At 37.2% G+C, this 19,102-nt stretch overlaps 1 protein-coding gene across 1 annotated transcript in view; it reads left to right on the forward strand.

Moving 5' to 3' along the window:
* Positions 1 to 18,482, forward strand: part of PREX2 (phosphatidylinositol-3,4,5-trisphosphate dependent Rac exchange factor 2) — a 287,857-nt gene extending 269,375 nt beyond the window's left edge. Inside the window, exons 39-40 of the mRNA XM_008000802.3 lie at positions 6,018 to 6,085; positions 12,763 to 18,482. Of these exons, the coding sequence (XP_007998993.2) occupies positions 6,018 to 6,085; positions 12,763 to 12,808 (114 nt within the window). The 3' untranslated portion in view covers positions 12,809 to 18,482. The remainder of the gene's footprint in view (positions 1 to 6,017; positions 6,086 to 12,762) is intronic.
* Positions 18,483 to 19,102: the final 620 nt, after the last annotated feature.

The raw sequence follows: 19,102 nt of genomic DNA on the forward strand, positions 1-19,102 counted from the left end.
GTCCAAGAGAGATTTGTTAAGTAAAGGTTAGAACCAAGAAGCACGTGACGTACTGTGGGCCAGCTGGAAAGGGTAAACACAGATGTGATTTGCCAGAAGGTTTAGAAAAGGCTTTTTGGATATATATACAAATTATGTTTCAAAAAGTAGATCCAGGTAAACTTATGATTATTCATACCACAGTTGAGATTTAAGTTGCTAAGAAATACAGAAAGAAATTAATCACCTTTCTGTTTGATCATGTTGCTTATTAGAGTAGGTTTGTGGGAAGACTTGGGAAGGGCCATCTCAAAATTATAGCTTGTGACAAGCAAAAGAAACTGGAATTTACTTTCTTTTAGAATATTCCACTAAGGAGGTAGTTATGAGTTGGTGACATATCCATTTCTACCTTATAGATTTGAATAGTCATAATCATATCGAATACTTTCACTTTTTAAAACTAAAAATGGAAATAGAGAAAATAGAGATAAAGTAATATTGATATTATGTAGGCCCCAATGACTCACTTAACTGGTGTAAAGCTCTTTAAAATGCAATGTAAATTATATTTATATAGTATTATTATATTGTTGTAGGTAAGTATAGTATAATTTTAAAAGTCATGGGATTCCTTATAAAATTCCTGTTGATATATAAACCTCACTATTTTGTCAGTATATATCACTTGTTCTTCCCCTGAATTTTTTTAAAAACTGAATACATTTGGAGTAGGTAGCTTTCTTCCATTGTTATTTGTTCCTCTGCCCCAAGTTGTGACATCCCAATGGCTATGAGAGGCAAAGAAATAAGGTTTAACTTCTTTGTGAAAGATCATAGAGCCTGGGACCCTCTTTTAAGGAAACTGGGCAGACTGGTGACCCCAGAGATTTCTTCAAAAGTCCTCCTGTCGCCGATTCTCCTTCCAGTGTTCAGCAGTAGCAGACAGTGAGATTTGTGGCTGAGGTCCAATCCACAAGCCAACTCTTACCTACTTATGATTTGAGCAGTTAGAATACAAGTCTGAATGAAAGGTCCAGCTTGGATTTTCTCTCCTTTTTACCTTTCAACTTCAGGGACAGTTACTTAGCCATTTAGACTCAGCTGCTTAGAGACCAAGTGGTTAGATACTTGTCATTTCAGTATATATTGAAGTATTTGCATTATTGCATTATCAAATTTGTATTATGATATGTTAAAGAATAATATTTAGTATCTATTACAGTTTTACAATATATAAATGAATAATATAATGAAAAAACTAAGATTTTTTAGTTTTTTTGAGAATAAGAAGCTTTTTGGCATGATTTATTGTTCTTATTTACAATCTCAGTATTGTTTTCCTCTACAGATTTTGGGTATATACTTTTCATAGAGTTGTTATTTTAACTCACTGCATGAGTTTGAAGAAAAGATAAAAGACAGAAGAGAAGGGTACTATGTCTTTCACGTTGTTTTACTAATGATTATAACAACCTTAGGCATCACTTTATGTAACTAGCTGATTTGATTAATAAAAGGCTTGCAGTAGAAACTGTCATTTACATTATAAATTTAAATTTTTCTATGCCATAAATTATATATTTCTAGTGCTCTTTGATGGCAGCCTAGAACAAATGTCTTTTTTTTTTTTTTTTTTGAGACAGAGTCTTGCTCTATCGCCCAGGCTGGAGTGCAGTGGCCGGATCTCAGCTCACTGCAAGCTCCGCCTCGTGGGTTCACGCCATTCTCCTGCCTCAGCCTCCTGAGTAGCTGGGACTACAGGCGTCCGCCACCTCGCCTGGCTAGCTTTTTGTATTTTTTAGTAGAGACAGGGTTTCACCGTGTTTGCCAGGATGGTCTCGATCTCCTGACCTCATGATCCGCCCATCTCGGCCTCCCAAAGTGCTGGGATTGCAGGCATGAGCCACCGCGCCCGGGCACAAATGTCTTCTTAACCTTTTTAATAAAAACTGGGATTTCAAAGTATCCTGACCCCTTACCTTCAGTATCAAAGCATCACACTGGGCACTAAGAACAAAGACATGAAGTCGATGTGGTCCTTGCCTAATCTCACGGTGGACACATGCATAGGAAAATCACCATGTCACGGGCACAGGCAAGCAAGTCTCTGTAGGGTAACTAACCTCAGCATATCAAGACTCAGAACAGGAAGCAAATGAGTAGACTGAGCTCCTCCCTGGCTGGGATAAATCTTACTCATTTTTATATCACAGTTTCCCAAAATAGTACCTAGTACAAAGTAAATGCCAAAAGATGTTTGTTCAATGATTTCATTCTAACTAGGATAGCTGGAGAAGGGCTTCATGCAGAAGATGAATTTATGATAGGGACTAAGAGCACAGAGTAAGTTTTTGTTTTGTTTTAGATTTAAGGGGTACATGTGCAGGTTTGTTACATGGTTACGTTGCATAATGCTGGGATTTGGACTTCTATTGAACCCATCACCCCAACAGTAAACATTATACCCAATAGGTAATTTTTTAATCCTGTCCCCCTTCCTTCCTCTCCCCATTTGGAGTCCACAGTGTCTGTCGTTTCCATCTTTACGTCTATGTATACTCATTGTATCGTCCCCACTTAAAAGAGAGAACATGCAGTATTTGATTTTCTATTTAAGTGTTAATCCACTTAGGATAATGGCCTCCAGCTGCATTCAGCCTGCTACAAATAACATGATTTTATGCTTTTCATGGCATATAGTATTCCATGGTGTATATGTACCACGTTTTTTATCCAACCCACTGTTGATGGGCACTTAGGTTGGTTCCATGACTTTGCTATTGTGAATAAAAGAGAACAGACTCGTGAGCCAAGCAGCACAATTTGAATTCCAACTCCAGTGTTGACTGTCTGGGTGATTCAGGGGAATATTCTTAGCCTCTTTGGTACTTAGTTTCATCAGTATTAAAACAAGGATAATAATAGTACTTGTTTCATAGTGTTGTTGTGAGGATTAAATAAGTAAATATACTTAATGCACTTAAAACAGTGCCTGATATGGTGAGTGACCAATCAGTTATTAACTAAGATGATATTTGATTTGGAACTTGGGAGATAAATATGATGCAGACAGCACAGGAAGGGGGCAGGAAGAGTGTTTAAGTAGAGGGAGCAATATAAGCCAGAGTGTAAAAACACAAGTAGCTGGAATGTTGAGTTTATGAACAATATAGATGAATTTAAAGTGAAATGTGCCAACTGATGTCTTCACCATGACAAGCATCAGTTTTATTTGAAACCTTTTAAGAAAGCAAACATTTTTCTTAATGGAAATACTATAAGGCTATAGATAAAAAGGATTGTACACAGATACTGCACACTAGTTAGTAAATCTGTTTTTCACAGGGTATGATTTAGGAATTCTAAAACTAATTTATGTGTTACTAAGAATGAACAAATAAATTATTGTAAATAATGAGAAGCTGATTTCTCACTGTCTGAGAAAAAAGTTACAAATAAGGAAAGGAAGAAGACTGGAATCTGGAATGAACCCTATGCTATTGGATTGAAATCACATGTATCAGTATGAACTGATAAATACACACACAGACACATACAAATATGGATAGATGTAGAAATGAATATAGATGTATGAGTATGTTTGTATATGTAAATTAGCCCTGCCTGCTGGAAAGGCCTAGTTGCAATTATCCTCCCAGTAGTAAAGAGCTCACTCAGTGTCCAAATCTTGGCTTCTAAATACCATTCCCCAATAAAAATAGCCAGGGCCCCTCGGAGAAATGGTAAATTACCAGATGAGACAAGACAGACAAGTCTGGAACATCTTGAGGTGCCAGAAAATAAAGGAGTACTAAACAATGATGGCAGCATATTAAAAAGGCACAAGAAACAACCAGAAAGAGCTCCCAGTGGCCAAAACTGAAACAATTTTAGCAAAAAAATAACAATAATAAGTATTGGATTATATCTCATGGAATAAAATAATTATGAGTCCACACTGATTTAAATACATACTTGAATAAATAAATAATTTAGAGAGAAAAGATTACTCTTTGTAACAGAATTCCAGTCCATAACAAAACAATATTATTGTTATAGACAAGATACAGCAACGGAGGCTAAAATCAGTGAGTGAAAGTTTGAAGAGAAACAGGATATTGCATAGTCTCATAGTATATCCCCAAACACATTTATTAACTACAGAAAAAAAAAGCAATGAGTAACTTTACAGTGGCAAAATCTGGCAGACGCCAAAGTGATCAAAGTTAATGTTAGCAGTGATAAGATATGACAACATCCTGTATCCCTTGATAGGATGCACTGAGAAGGGCATGACATCACTTCTGTGATTTTGTTGCCCCAAGTGCATTTCCTGTTTCTAATCGTGAGCAAATATCAGACACACCCAAACTGAGACATTTTGCAAAGTAATGACCAATACTTATCAAGAGTGTTAAGGTCATGAAAGGCAGGAAGAACCTAAGGAACTGGCAGAGATTGGAGGGGAATAAGGAGACATGTAAGCAAAAAGCAATGTGGGATCCTAGGTTGGATCTTAGAACAGAAAAGATACCTTAGTGGGAGAAAATGAAGAAATTTGAATAAGATGTGCAGTTTAGTAAGATTGTACCAATGTTAATTCTTGGTTTTAATAATCATACTGTGGCTAAGTGAAGAGTTAACATTAGGGGAAGCCACATGGAGTATGTAAAGTCTCAGTTCTGTCTGTATTTTTCTCTAAGTGTAAAATTACTCAAAATAAACAGTTTTCTTTGTTTGTTTCTTTGTTTTTGTTTTTAAAGACCGCTCAAGTGCAATGGTGAAAAGTGGGGAAAGAGCAGAACAATGAGTTCAATTGATCTGCAACTGTCTGTGAACAGTCAGTTGAGATAACTGCTTTTGGATTAGCCAAAATAGTTTTTCTTAAGTCCATAATTGCAATTCCTAAATTTCTTCCCACCTTCCTTTTGATGCCACACTCCCTTCCCTATTTGTTTTCCTATTTTACGTCCTTTTTGAGAGAATATGTTATTTTTTTCCTTCTTTTTATCTTGTTTCTTTCCTTAGTTCAGAATGTAGTAGCTGGAGAGAGAGTTTCAGAGTTTTTGGACAACTCTCCTTAACCTGTTCCAAACCCCAAACTCTGGTATTTGGTCCTATGTAGTAATTAATTTTCATGAGGAACTAAAGTGATTATAACTTCATTCTTGAACTTGGCAGACTGTGAAGACTTTTTCATTGCCAAAGTAGATTGTATTATAAACTCTGAGGCAGAATTACTAGATTTCATAGATCTGCATGGACATGGCTTGTCCAGGAATTGCTTCAGAAGTAGTTAAGAAAATATTTTTTTGCTATGTACTAGTAAACTTAAAATAGTTAATGATTCAGGTAAGAAAAAAAACAGGTGTGATAAAACTGTGATTTCTGTTCCAGAAAAGTGGTAACACAGAGCAGGTATTTATAGTCTGCTCATTTACTATTTTCAACATCTTTTTAAAATTTTTATTTATTTTCTTTTTCTTTTTTTTCTTTTTTTTTTTTTTTTTTTTTGAGACAGGGTCTCTCACTCTGTCTCGCAGGCTGGAGTACAGTGGCACAAATATAGCTCACTGTAGCCTCAACCTCCTAGGCTCAAGCAATCCTCCCACTTTAGCCTTTCAAGTAGCTGGGACCACAATCGAGTAGCCATGCCTGGCTAATTTTTGTATTTTTTTAGAGACAGTCTCACTGTGTTTCCCAGGATGGTCTTGAATTCCCAGGCTTTAGTAATCCTTCCACCTTGGCCCCTCAAAGTGCTGGAATTACAGGCATGAGCCACTGTGCCTGGCCTGTTTTCAACATCTGAAGTATTGATTGCTTCTAGGAATAAAGACAAAGCAACATAACAGCACATTTTTATTAAAAGCATTAATGTTGAAAATACTCTGACGGCGATATCTGTCTTTCTCTTGGCTAATCTCCCTTGAAGTTAAAGACATTGTTGGAATAAGTATCCTACACATAGATGTTAATGGTGTGTTAAATGATTACTAACACATTGTAGGGATAAAAATGATTTTCCTGACTTTCAGGGAGCAAGAGTTCAGAACACAGCGAAGAATTTGGGAGTCAGAGACCGGACCCCACAGTCTGCACCAAGGTAAGTGCCTCCCCTGCTGTGCCCTTGCCCGACAGATTTGCCAGCATTTTCCCGGCAACGTCCCTCTGCTAATGCAACTGATCTGGGATATGCCCCGTGTCGTACTGATTGTAATTACGGAGATTGCCCTTGAAACACCCAATGGCTAAGTGTGATTACACATAAATGCTCTCAGAAATAAATGGATATTATTCTATTTTGCAAGTACTATCATGAATTCAAAAAGAAAAGCTCACACAGGCACTGCTAAAATTTGAAATCCAGGCGTGCCAAACAACCGAGATGACATTTTCATTTATACTTCTGTGACTGTACATGCCGTTCCTTCTAGCATGATTGCCTTTCCTATATGTGTTTGTATGGAAAACTCCTATTTCACTGCAAAACCTAGCTTAGATGTCATTTCCCCTTGGAGTCTTGCTTGAGTTTCCTTCCTCTCTGTACTCCCTTAGCATCTTTCATATTGACCTATGATAAAATTTATCATATTTTGTTGCAATATATTGTCACATGTTCCTTTGCCCAACCTGAATGTGAGTTTTCTGGAGGTAGAGAATTTTTTTTTTGGATTTTATTTATTACTTATCATAGTAAACATCAAATATCTGAACAGATTTCAAGAATGTCTGAATGAAGAAATGAATAAATGAGATTTTTGTTTGTTATCTCAAATATTTACAGTTCACACAGCATAATAAGAAAGGACTCCCATTGACTTTAAAATAAATGAACATAAATAATAGTCATCAGGGAAATGCTCTGGTTTTGATTTCCCTGGTGATGAGAGTAGGCAACCATCCGTCTTGAAGTGGGGAAAAGCTAAATAATTTCTTTTACATTTGATTGCTTTTATACATTTGTATTTTAACAAAAAATAGGCTCTTCCAAACGCTGCCACAGACAAAACACTATTTCTCTTTACAGAGCAGTTACCAGAGTGGGAATGATGGCTGCAGCATTTATGAAGTAATATTTCATTCTGAAAAACCATGTGGGTAGTGAAAGGGCTTTCAAAGGGAAAACATATTTTCCCCCTGAAAATGGATGGAGCACTCCTGTTCTAATTGCATTTATTTTTAGTGCTGACTCCTAACTCTATTTCATCCTCAAGTTTTGTTAATGTTGCCTTTCACAGTTGATTAGGTTAGAATCTAAGGCTTTCTATTGCTAAAGGATTATTTTTACATACCCATTCTCCATCCAGCACCTTGGGAGGCATGGTACGTTTGGATAATAGACCCAGTGAAGTGTTAAAATTCCAATAAGAAAACAAGATCATGGCTCAGCAAGGTGTTCTTAGCTAGACCTATAAACACTAATAAACCGTGAGGTGAGGATCAGACTTCAGCACCCTGATCAATAAACCAATATGCAGGCTGAACGCAAGAAAAGAAACCATATTGGGTTATGTTGAAAATGCTTGAAACGAAACTCATTAAAATGAGCCAGCCATAAAGTTGACATTGTCTACAAGGGAGTAATAGGCCTGAGAGAGAAAGCAAGAGTAATTTTTAAAATTTATTTTATTTATTCTTTCATTCATTCTGCAAATATTTATTGAGGACCTCAGAAATGCAAAGCACTCTGCTATGCCCCAGGGAGAGTATAAACCTGAATTAGAAGTAGCCCTGGCCCTCACAGAGTTTTCAGTTAAAAAGACGAAGCGAAGAAGGCATGATTACAAGGAAAGGTAGAAAGCAGGAATCACCCTGTGGAGGGTGCAGAGAGAATGCCAAGGAGCACAGAGGGGCTGGGATCGCTCCCAACTGAGAACCTGGACTCCAGCCCCAAAGACAGTGAGTTGAAGAACACATTTGGCAATCACAGTGAGGCCATCCATGGGCAAAGCTGGGATAATGTTTCTGGAAACATCTTAATGGAGCTGAAGTTTGCTATCTCTGTCTGAGATACTATTTGATTCAAATCCTCAACCCATCCCTATCAGAGTTTTTCTGTCACCAACCACTTGACTTTTAAAAACATTTACTCAGAGCACATATATTGAATTTCTGCTATGTGTCTTTAGGTGCCAGGCCCCTTGCTAAGAGCTAGAGGACAAAAGACATAGTGTCCTCCACCAGTTGTTGAAGTGCAGTAGAGCAACAATGGAATAGAATGAAAATAGTACACAGTGTGTGATGGAAATAGGCACAGATTGTCATGAGAACACAGAGAAGGGACATAATGCAGCCTAACGACAGAGAGAAGAGGTCACAGAATACTCCTGGGCCTGTCAGCATTGTAATGCATGTCCCATACTGGGGATGCAATAGTACCAAGGACCACAGAAGACATGATGTTCTGAGAACTACGCCTAGACCTCAATGACTGGTGGTTGAATGTGATTCAAGTATAATGTGAAGTGAGGCTGGAGATGTAGGCCAGGGCCAGATCAGAAGAGACTTTTAGGAGTTCAGAAGAGTTTTGATTTTTACCCTGAAGACAACAGGGAGGCTTGCATAAGCAATCTTCCTATCTGGAAGATTTGAATTTTAGAATTTATCTCTGGCAACATCAGGAGGGCCCATCTGAGGACAGCTAAGACTGAAACAGGAGCTTAAAAAAAGATTATGGAGTATTGAAGCCAAGATGAGAGGATGGATTAGAGAGATATTTAGAAGACAGAATCAATAGTCTTTGGACACTAATTGGATAAAGGAGTTTAGGGAAAAGGAAGATTCTAGGATGACCACCAAATCTTTGGCTTATACAATGAGGTGCTCGTGGTTCTTTCCCCTGAGACAGTGGGCACTGAGGGGAAGCACACACACAGGGAGGAGATGGGGAGCTCAGCTTGGTAGTACTGAGATTGAACATCAGTCGTCATCCCTGGAGAGGACATTGTGGACGGTGGAATATACTGGTCGAAAGCCAAGGAGAAAAGAATAGGTGGCGCTATAGTCCTATGAGTCTTCGATATTTAGGAGGTAGGTGAAGACTCAGAAATCAATTTCGTTACGACGATGAATGGTTAAGAGAGATGAGAGAAGGTCAGGACACCCTCAGGGGATGTCAGCACTGAAGAGAAAGCAGAGGAAGCAGGGCTACAGAATCCAAAGTGAGCCATGGACTGGAGATGGTTGTTCTGGAATTCAGAAAGGAGCAATCAGCCATAGTCACACTGCTGAGAGAGTGAATATAATAATTTAGGAAATCAGAAAGCTAGAAAGCAGAGTATCAGAGTTTAATAATTCTGAGGTAGGTAAAGCCTGCTCTGGGGAGGGATGTTTCTTGGACACCCTTGGCTCCAATGCATTTTATATCCTCCCCTTTAGCAACCTGTGTCTAAAAGATGTGTCCAGAACTGCTTTTGGCATTGGAGTATTAAGATGGATGAGAAACACTTCATGCACTCAAAGAGCTTACAGCCTAGTAGAATACAAAGACAAAATAAATTTAGAGAATCAAGTGAATGGGTATTGTGATAGGATAGAATGGGTATGTGAGGAGGGAGTACAAAGGACCTTCCCCTCCCAGCTTCATACGTTGACTCTTCAGGGCAATAAGCTTCTATTCCTCAAGAACCAAATATTACATTCCAGATGTCGTACTGCACATCCAGCACACTGGCTTTGTCCTCTGCTATGTCACAAAATCTGGAACTCTTGTGCTATGAAAACCTGATTTTCTTTACTTGTTTAATCAGGAGGGGGCATTCTATAGTGGTTAAAAGTGAAAAAAATGGGCCAAGCATGGTGGTTCCTATGTGTAGTCCCTGCACTTTGGGAGGCTGAGGTGAGAGAATTGCTTGGGACTGGGAGTTCAAGACCAGCCTGGACAACAAAGCAAGACCCTGTCTTTACATAAAATAAAAAATAAAAAATGGCAGGGCGCGGTGGCTCATGCCTGCAATCCCAGCACTTTGGGAGGCCGAGGCAGGCGGATCATGAAGTCAGGAGATCAAGACCATCCTGGCTAACATGGTGAAACCCCATCTCTACTAAAAATATTAAAAAATTAGCCGGGCATGGTGGTAGGCACTGTAGTCCCAGCTACTTGGGAGGCTAATAGAATCTCCTGAACCCAGAAGGCAGAAGGCAGAGGTTGCAGTGAGCCAAGATTGCGCCACTGCACTCCAGCCTGGGCAACAGAGCGAGACTCTGTCTCAAAATAAATAAATAAATAGCTGGGCATGGTGCTGTCTGCCTGTGGTCCAACCTACTCAGGAGACTGAGATAGAAAGATAGCTTGAGCCTTGGAGGTTGAGGCTGCAGTGAGCTATGGTCGCACCAGTGCACTCCAGCCTGGGAGACAGAGTGAGACCTTGTCTCTTAAAAAAAAAGAAAAGAAATAAATAAAAAGAAAGAAAAAATAAAAAATAAATGGCTATGTGACCTTATTTAGTCGGGATATTTTTTTTCCTCTCTGAGACTCACTTTTCTCATTTGTGAGATGGGGAGAATTGCCTTGGGACAGAGTATGATTGATGCTTTAACCTTGAAAGAGGCATTTACTTTGTGGTCTCCTTTCACATAGCTTTTATTTTTGCTATGTAGAAACGTGAAAAGCACCATCTATAGCATGAAGTTGGAAAGTTCTGCTCTTGGCAGATTTGCATTTGGGCAGGAAATTTGGGCTACCTGAGCTCAAACAAGAATAGAAGAAGGAAGGCCAAAAACAAACCGTTTTCATGCAGGGCCACTGATGTGCATAGGTGGAATGAGAATACAAAAGGGCCCCAAATGATGGGCAGACCAAGGCCTCACACTACCCAACAATTTATCTGCCAAAAAATAAATGTTTCAGTGCAGGATGAAAGTCCAACTCTTACCTATTACATTTCACTTAGAAACTTCATCTGCCTGTTCTAAATTCCCAGAGCTCTGCAATTTCCATTACAAATGTGTCTGAACTCAAATAACCCTGAGTCACTTCCAAGAAGCCTCACAGAAGCTGAATCTGCCCAGTTCCACAATACCCAGAGCTATTATTTCATTAGATGATCACAGGGAGTAGCCTTTTCTTCAATTTGCAAGGCAGACATTTCAAAGACTCGTCTACCCAGTGCTATTAGTTACATTACGTGGAAACGTGCTGAGCAAGGTAATGGAATGTGATGGCTCAGCCCAGATCTCATGGGGCAGGACTTTCGCCACCCATCTTCCCATTCCTGTCCTACGTGACTAAGCCCACTGTGCCTTTTCAATCATTAGGTAGCACTGTTAGGGAAATAAGAGGAAGGAAATTAAGAAGAAAAAGAACCTTCTTATTTCATTATCCCAAACCTGGGAATGCAATTTGAAGTAACACCATATTCTTCGGCTGCAAAAGAAACTTTGAAGTACATCGGGTCAATTTAATGTATTCTTTTCTCTGGGAAGGATGAAATAAGCTTTTTCTGATATGAGGTGTCTTTATTTCAGTATTTGCCTCTTGCATGGAGATAACATATAGACCATAAACCACCTTCCAGACTTAATACATTTTGCAAACCTCCAAAGTCAATAGCTTCTTCTACATGTTCTCATACTAGGAAAGCTCATTTTGTTAACCAGGAGTTATAACTCAGTATTAAATCTTGCTGATTCTTCTCCTTTGATCTATAATTAGCATGGGATTAAATGTCAAAGGGAGAGGAAATTTATAATTTGCTAAATTGGTCAACAATTCATTGAAGCTGTTTTCAATTTAGTCGGTAAAAGGGATTGAATCACCTCAGGTAGTCCTGGGTTTGGAGTGCTGTTATGAAAAGATGCCAAGTGGAAATCTGCACCTTATATTTTGACATCATTAGTCCAAGCTCTGCAGTGGGACCAGTGTGACCATGGGTGCTGTTTAGAGAACAGGCCTAGTCCAATCCAGCATTTTAGTTCAGCCAATCAATCTCTCAGGATATGCTGTAAGTAATGCGCATGGCCTTGAGATCACTAGGGCTATCAGGCAGCTATTATGTTCCCTTTTACTTTGGTTCTGCTGTTATCATTTAAACACTGAACGCGGAGCCCCAGAACTTGTGTGACCCTAGTTAAATCCCCTGAGTTTTCCTTGCATGCTGCGTAGTCTTGAACAACTAGACCCGGGCTGCAATGGGAAGCATTTCCAGGCATCTCCATGGTTTACGTGGATTCCTTGACCCACTTGGAGAGCCCATAGTCAGGTGAGTGGGCCCTGGGCAGAGCTGGGCAATTTGTCCTTAGGAAACTCTAGTCAATTGTGCCTTTGAGATTTAGGTCTCAGGAATCTTGCCATATCAGCCTATCCACAGCCAACTGCCTGCACTCTGGGGATACTACAAAATGAAGCACATTTCTAAAACAAGTCAGAAAATCAGTAGACCCCTATGAGATAGGTGCTATCTTGCTAGAAGAAAATCATGATAGACATGATGGTAATTTTCATAATAATATCATTTCCTGGAATCCAGAGAGCAGGTTTTACCACGAGTGTGGTGAACAGCCTGGGTGGTTGGCATTGGAGAAAAAGGAGCAGGTTTAAAACCTTCAGCATTGCTTCATCCACAGCCATGAAGATGTGCAAAGGGGCCCTGGTGTTTTCTAAACCATAGAATCTAATTTTTGGAGTTTGCTAATTCATATGTTTTTTTTAGTGAAATAGACAATCTGATCATGACTCATGAAACAAGAAATTATCATCAACATGTTTGTTCTACCAATAAAGACACCTCAGGTAATGGTAATACACTAAGTCACTGTCAAACTTTTCCATGCCTTTTCTAGGCTGTACAAGCTATGTGAGCCGCCTCCCCCAGCTGGAGAAGAATGAAAAGAATTCCCAAGAAACCAGGCAGGCAGAAGCTCCTGAATGCTGGACTAGACAAACTACATGCTGGCTAAACATTCTCCACTGAAGATAAATCAATGCTCCTTTTTTTTTTTTTTTTTCTGTAAATCTTTCTCCCCATTACAAACAAGTAGTGTTCAGTTTATACTTGGATATTTATGCTGGAAATGGAAAGAAGTTCAATCAGACAGTTCAGCATCACAAACTGATGTCTCTATATATTGACATTAAGTATTCCCTTTTAGAGTAAAATCCATCCCTGGAACATAAAGAAAAAAAAATTAGAGATTTAAAAATTAACCACCATGCCTCCTCTCCCATTCATTAAAATTGTGTTATTATGTTTGTTTTCATCTTTTCCAAGTGGACACATGTAATAATGGAGAGTTCCTCTTGAAGAAGGCTATTATTGAAGAAACCTGGTGACATTTTGCAAATCATGAAAAATGTTAAGGACAATATGGACTGTGTGGTATAGATTTTCTGTCCCCCATTTGCAAGAGAGAAAGTCATTAATGTGTAAAAGGTGTGAAAAGCATGCTTTACTCTTTCTCCTCAGGGCTTATTTCTTATTAGAGGAGAAGAGAGCTGACTAAGGCCTCCAGCAAGACTCACTTTCTTCTAGCTGCCTTTGGGCATCCTTTTCTCTTGTGGACAGCTCTAGCAAATCAGTGCTATTTTTGGTGTCTGCAACTGGCATGGCTTCCTTGGGCCACGAATACTGGGTGCTGTGCCATAATGGCCCTGGGGATCAGAGAAGTGCAGGGAGGGGAACGAGGATGAAGAAGGGGACAGTAAGCCTATTTTAAAACTAAACCTTTAACTTAGATACCTGAAACTCTTAATTTTATGAAGGCTCTCATATGAGAGGTCAGACTCTTCAAAGAATACAACTCATGAGACTTTTTCTGACAAGGTATATGTATAAGATATGAAAATAAGGCTTTATTTGTACTTGTAAAGGACCGTTAGGGAGCTTGATAATTTGTGGACGCACAAGGTGTATTCTATCCTCATTCTAAAGTGTATGTAATGTTTATCATTTCCACATTGATGCAACAACATTGTTTTTAGCATAGTAAATACAGTAATATTTATTTTAAATCCATAATTTTCAAACAAAACACTCATGATTGTGGTAATTATATGGGCTTACGCTAATTTAGTATGTGAAATGCTTTTCACATCTAAAGTATGTGCAAACCATTATTAACTTTTTTTTTATTTTTTGAAGCTGAGTCTCAATCTGTTACCCAGACTGGAGTGCAGTGGTGCGATCTTGGCTCACTGCAACCTCCGCCCCCCAGATTCAAGCCATTCTCCTGCCTCAGCCTCCCAAGAGCTGGGACTACAGGCATGCACCACCATGCTCGGCTAATTTTTGTATTTTTAGTAGAGATGGGTTTTCACCGTGTTGGCCAGGCTGATCTTGAACGCCTGACGTCAAGTGGTCCGCCTGCCTCAGCCTCCCAAAGTGCTAGGATTACAGACATGAGCCACAGCTTCCGGCCTGTTATTAAATTTTAATTTATGAAATTTGATCATGGTTTTCAAACCATTATTAAAAACCTTTATCGTTAGCCATTATGTATTGAATAACAAAAATACCATGTTACATGTGTAGGCAATATGTGTATACTACTAGGTGAGGTAATAATAATTGTTATTTGGCACAGAAGCTCTTGAGACTTTTGTGAAAAGTCCAGATATAATGAAAAACAAGGAACCTAGCATCAGAGTTTTCAAGAAAAAGTTGAATATTTTGAATTTAATAAAGATATCTTTACATAAATAACTTTCAAGGATTTAACATTCGTAGGGCTAATGAGTGAACACAGCTGATTAGCTAGCAAGTCCTTTCATATTGTCGTGACTGTTTTCTCATCAGCATCCTGGAAGCAGTAATCCTCATTAGAGGCATGAAAGGGTCATTAAAATGATTTCAGCTGTACTTTGCCGTATTTCATGGGGCAAATTCTCAGCTATTATGGTATTTATAAGCTAACATATTTTATATTTTTAAGGATCTACTTTCTTCATAATAGAATGTGCTTCATATTATTTTTAGGGTTAAACATAAGCATATTGTCTATCATGCTCAGTACTTACTAAATGCTCAAAAATTAGTAATGATTTATATTAACATTAGTCACTATAACTTCTACTGATAATAAAAATTGTAGCTAACACTTATTAAGGGATTACTACATACCCAGTAATAGCTCCAATTGCTTTGCCTGTATTCTGTTGTTATTGTTTCACTTAATCCTCATAATAATGATGTGACATGGTACTCTTTTGATCACACCCATTTTTAGAGTTGAGGAACCAAAGCAAAGAATAGCCCAATGACTTGCACAAAGTCACATGATTGACAACGGATAGAACCAAAATTTCAACCCAGGAAGTCTGCCTTCTTAATGCATTATGCTGCTTTTCCTTATCAATATAAGAACTATTGTAATATTACAATGATTTATAAGTAGATTTGGAGTTATGTGGCATGTGTTGTCATTAAATTATACATCTTGTATTAAAAAACAGTGAATGGAAACATGTAAAATGCTTTAATTATATGAAAATTATAGGATTTCCTGGACATTTTACAACTCTGGATGGACATTTTACAACTCTGGATGCACATTTTGAGGTAACTCAACACTGTTGCAATCTGAAAACCATTTTGTATCATATTCCTCCTCATCAAAAATAACAGTTTTAGATAGTATATCACATAATACTTTATTATAATTCCAACACAGTGGTAACAGTAAAAAAAAAAAACCTAATGGATGAATGAAGAATGACAATTTTTTCAATGCCATATGTATCTCCATGTGACATTGGGTATGAAGAAGCCTTGAGGTTTTAGGATGTGTTTACCTTAATGCTACATGCTCCTCTGTAACCAGTGCACCTTGAAATACTGCTAAAACCTGCTAACTTCTTCCAAGTTCTGAGCATGGACAACCCCCATCCCCCCAACCTAAAAGGGAAGGTCATGCATAGAAATTTTGGATCTTAACTTAGGGCCTGCCTGACTCAAAAATAATTGTGAACTAAAAATTCTTAGTCAATACATCTTAAGCATTCTATTATCGCCTATAATTTTTTCTAATATTAATTCTAAATATTACAAAAGTTAATGTGATATTAAAGTATGAAAAATTTGAGAAGATTAGAATTTTACATGTATTTCCATTCCTATTTAAAGAGAGAAAAGGGGCAGAGAATTTCTGTGCTAGTTTTACTTATATTGGATATATAATATTGAATTTATAGTATAAGCTTTATTTTATCAATTCACAAATCTGAAGTCTCATACTGTTTTCTATCTCTTTAAAACACATTCTTCTGGTGGCTTGGATTCACTGTGCATTCATTGGCCACCCTTTTTGCAGCAAATTTTAAATCAAATTAAAATTAGGTAAACTTTCTATGATACTATAACATATATGACATTGAAATGACATTGGTTCTGAATCTATTAATTTAAATTTTGGGATCATTATATTCAGAATGAAATGAAATTGACCTTGACACTAACTTTGATAGCCAAGAAAATGAATGGGTAAACAAAGTCTAAGGGTCATGTTAATTAATTTAACAAAACAAACTATCTTCAGTCCTTTGGGCTTGTACATTTTATAGACAAAATTAGTATTTATTGATTTGGAAGTGTTCAACTGAGAGTAAATGACTCTGTGTTTTGAAACTAATACCTTTGCATTTAAAATACTAAAGTATTATTATGTTAGTTCAAGTAGATCTTTTCCTGTGTAGCATGATTTAATGCAGAGCAGTGGGTATATTTTTATTCATTTATACTTTTGAAAAGCCATAATACTGAAATTTAAAACGAATAGTCTCACTTTAAGGTCATTTTTACTTTACATTTTACTTTAAAGGTCATTTTTAGACTTTATGTGCTAGTGGTATTGAAACTAACATTTAATATTTGACTAAATAGCTTGTGAATTTTTGGAAACTATGTTTAATTTTTAAAGACATTGTTATGTGAATTATCTTACTAAATTATCACTTAAGAACTCTCTCATAGCAGTAATTTCATTAACACATATACATACTAACCAATTTGCTAAATGAATTGTCGGTTGTCTTGCTTAAGTACTAGAGCCAAGCTTTGAAATGACTTAAAGTGATCTGAATTTTGATTGAGAAAAATAATCTGTCTTCTGTCGAATGTTTGAACTTTTAGTGATGAGCCTCAGCAAAGTTTCACCCTGCATGAAGCAGAACAGGTGGGGGAAAATTGCAAGAAGGGTCTATACCAAAAATGGCCCCAGGATATTCCATTGAACAAATATTGACCATTATCTTGCTAGGTGCTACAACTCCATACTAATCATTACAGTTAGTCTTTGGTTCCACAAAAATGTTACTGCTTCAAAGGCTTGGCATTAACAGTGTTGCCAGCATTCATATTGCCAACCATCTGCTGGTCATACATGGAAGACTGTTAAAGTGTGGTCTGTGCATCATTGAGCAATTGTTTTATAGACACAAGGCCTGCTTCACTCAGGATAGCTTGCTCCTCTCACTGAGAAGAGATATCTGAAGTCTACTAAGTCTACTAAATGAGATATATATGTGTATGTATATGCCTATATATATCGTTATACTTACTAGTTTTGTGATAATGTTATAAAAATTAATAAGAGTGTTTTGTATGAATGTACGACAAATCGAGTTGTTCAATGTGTTGAATGAATGTCTTACTGTAGGCATCAGAGCTGTCCAACCATGCGTAAATATACCTAGTCTTTTGATCACTGACACTACTTTGCTCTTCAATCTGGAATCAACTGGCCTGGCTCTGCCATTGAGAAGTAGCTAATTAAGAACAAAATTGTTAAATTTTAAAATTATATTTCTACTAGAAATAGCTTTGGAGAGTTAATTTTAGGTGCAAATAACAGGATAAATGCTATCTGATCAAGTATTCATTCGACAAATGTTTTTGGGGATTCACTAAGTGCAAGGCACAATCGTTGGGGCTGGTATATGTGTGGATATGTTTGATTTGAAAACCTTCATGGTGTCTCTGTGTGTTATTGTTTATCTGTGTCTTTTGCTTAAAATGGCATTATTTGTAACACAAACCTAATATCATGTATACAAATACACTGTGTGTAGCCAAGAACACTAAATTGGTAAAATGCTTTAGAAAATATACATCTGAATTTGAATATCTAATGCTTCAAGTAAATATATTAGAGTTTCAGATGAATATATATTTTTGTAACTGCCAAGTAAATGAGTAGAACAGAGCTTTTTGCCTAAAAATATTTTTATAAGTACTCATTTACATAGTATTCATTATTTTAAATGACAAAATATCAAATTGGTTCTATAAATAATAATTGTTTTGAATATATCCATATTTAACATCATATGAAATCCAAAATTTAATGATAAATTTCATCTGGATGTGTTATTATAAAAGTCATCGTTTTTCCTTTGTAAAATATCCATGTAACATAGCTTCCATTACTCCATATTTTATGTATGGTTAAAATTATCAAAGTGCATTATGTATTTTATATCATTTATTTTTGTCTGCATAAAAGATTGGAATAGTAACCATGTATGATAAATGTTAATAATAAAGTGAAATGTAGTATGACCAGCTCAACTTCTTTCCATTTAAACTTAATTTCTATTATGCCCTTACCTATTTGGACAACAAAAAACATTAAACACAGATTTTCACCCTTCAAGAGTTCACAAGCTCAATAGAAGAAACTTGACACACGTATGAAACAACTTCAAATATGAGCTGGAGGGACAGTAACTGCTAGAAAGGAATGAGAGAGAAGCTTAATATGGGCCATGGCAAAGGAAAACTTGACGAGGGTCAAGAGACTTACACTGTGCCCTGAATTAACTAGTCAACCTATCAAGGTTCATTTAGTACTTATTACATACCAACCACTATCCTAGTTGCTAAAGGTATACAAATGCACGTAATTCCCAAACTCTAGGGTTATAGAGTGTGGTATATTTAAGATGATTAATGCAGTACAAAATCCAAAATGGCAACTACCAAGACAAAGCAGTGGACACTAATGCAAAATGAGAGAGAAGGCAATGAGAAACACGGACTGTAGAATTCAAAGAATTTAGATTCAATCCAACATCTCTTTATGGAACATCTACAGATTACTTGTCATGCACTGAACTAAGATGGATATTTAGTATTTAGGAACACATGTGTAGCCATTACCCTTATGAAATTTACAGTCTAAAAGAGAA

Source organism: Chlorocebus sabaeus, chromosome 8 (assembly GCF_047675955.1).
Source record: "Chlorocebus sabaeus isolate Y175 chromosome 8, mChlSab1.0.hap1, whole genome shotgun sequence".
NCBI lineage: Eukaryota > Metazoa > Chordata > Mammalia > Primates > Cercopithecidae > Chlorocebus > Chlorocebus sabaeus.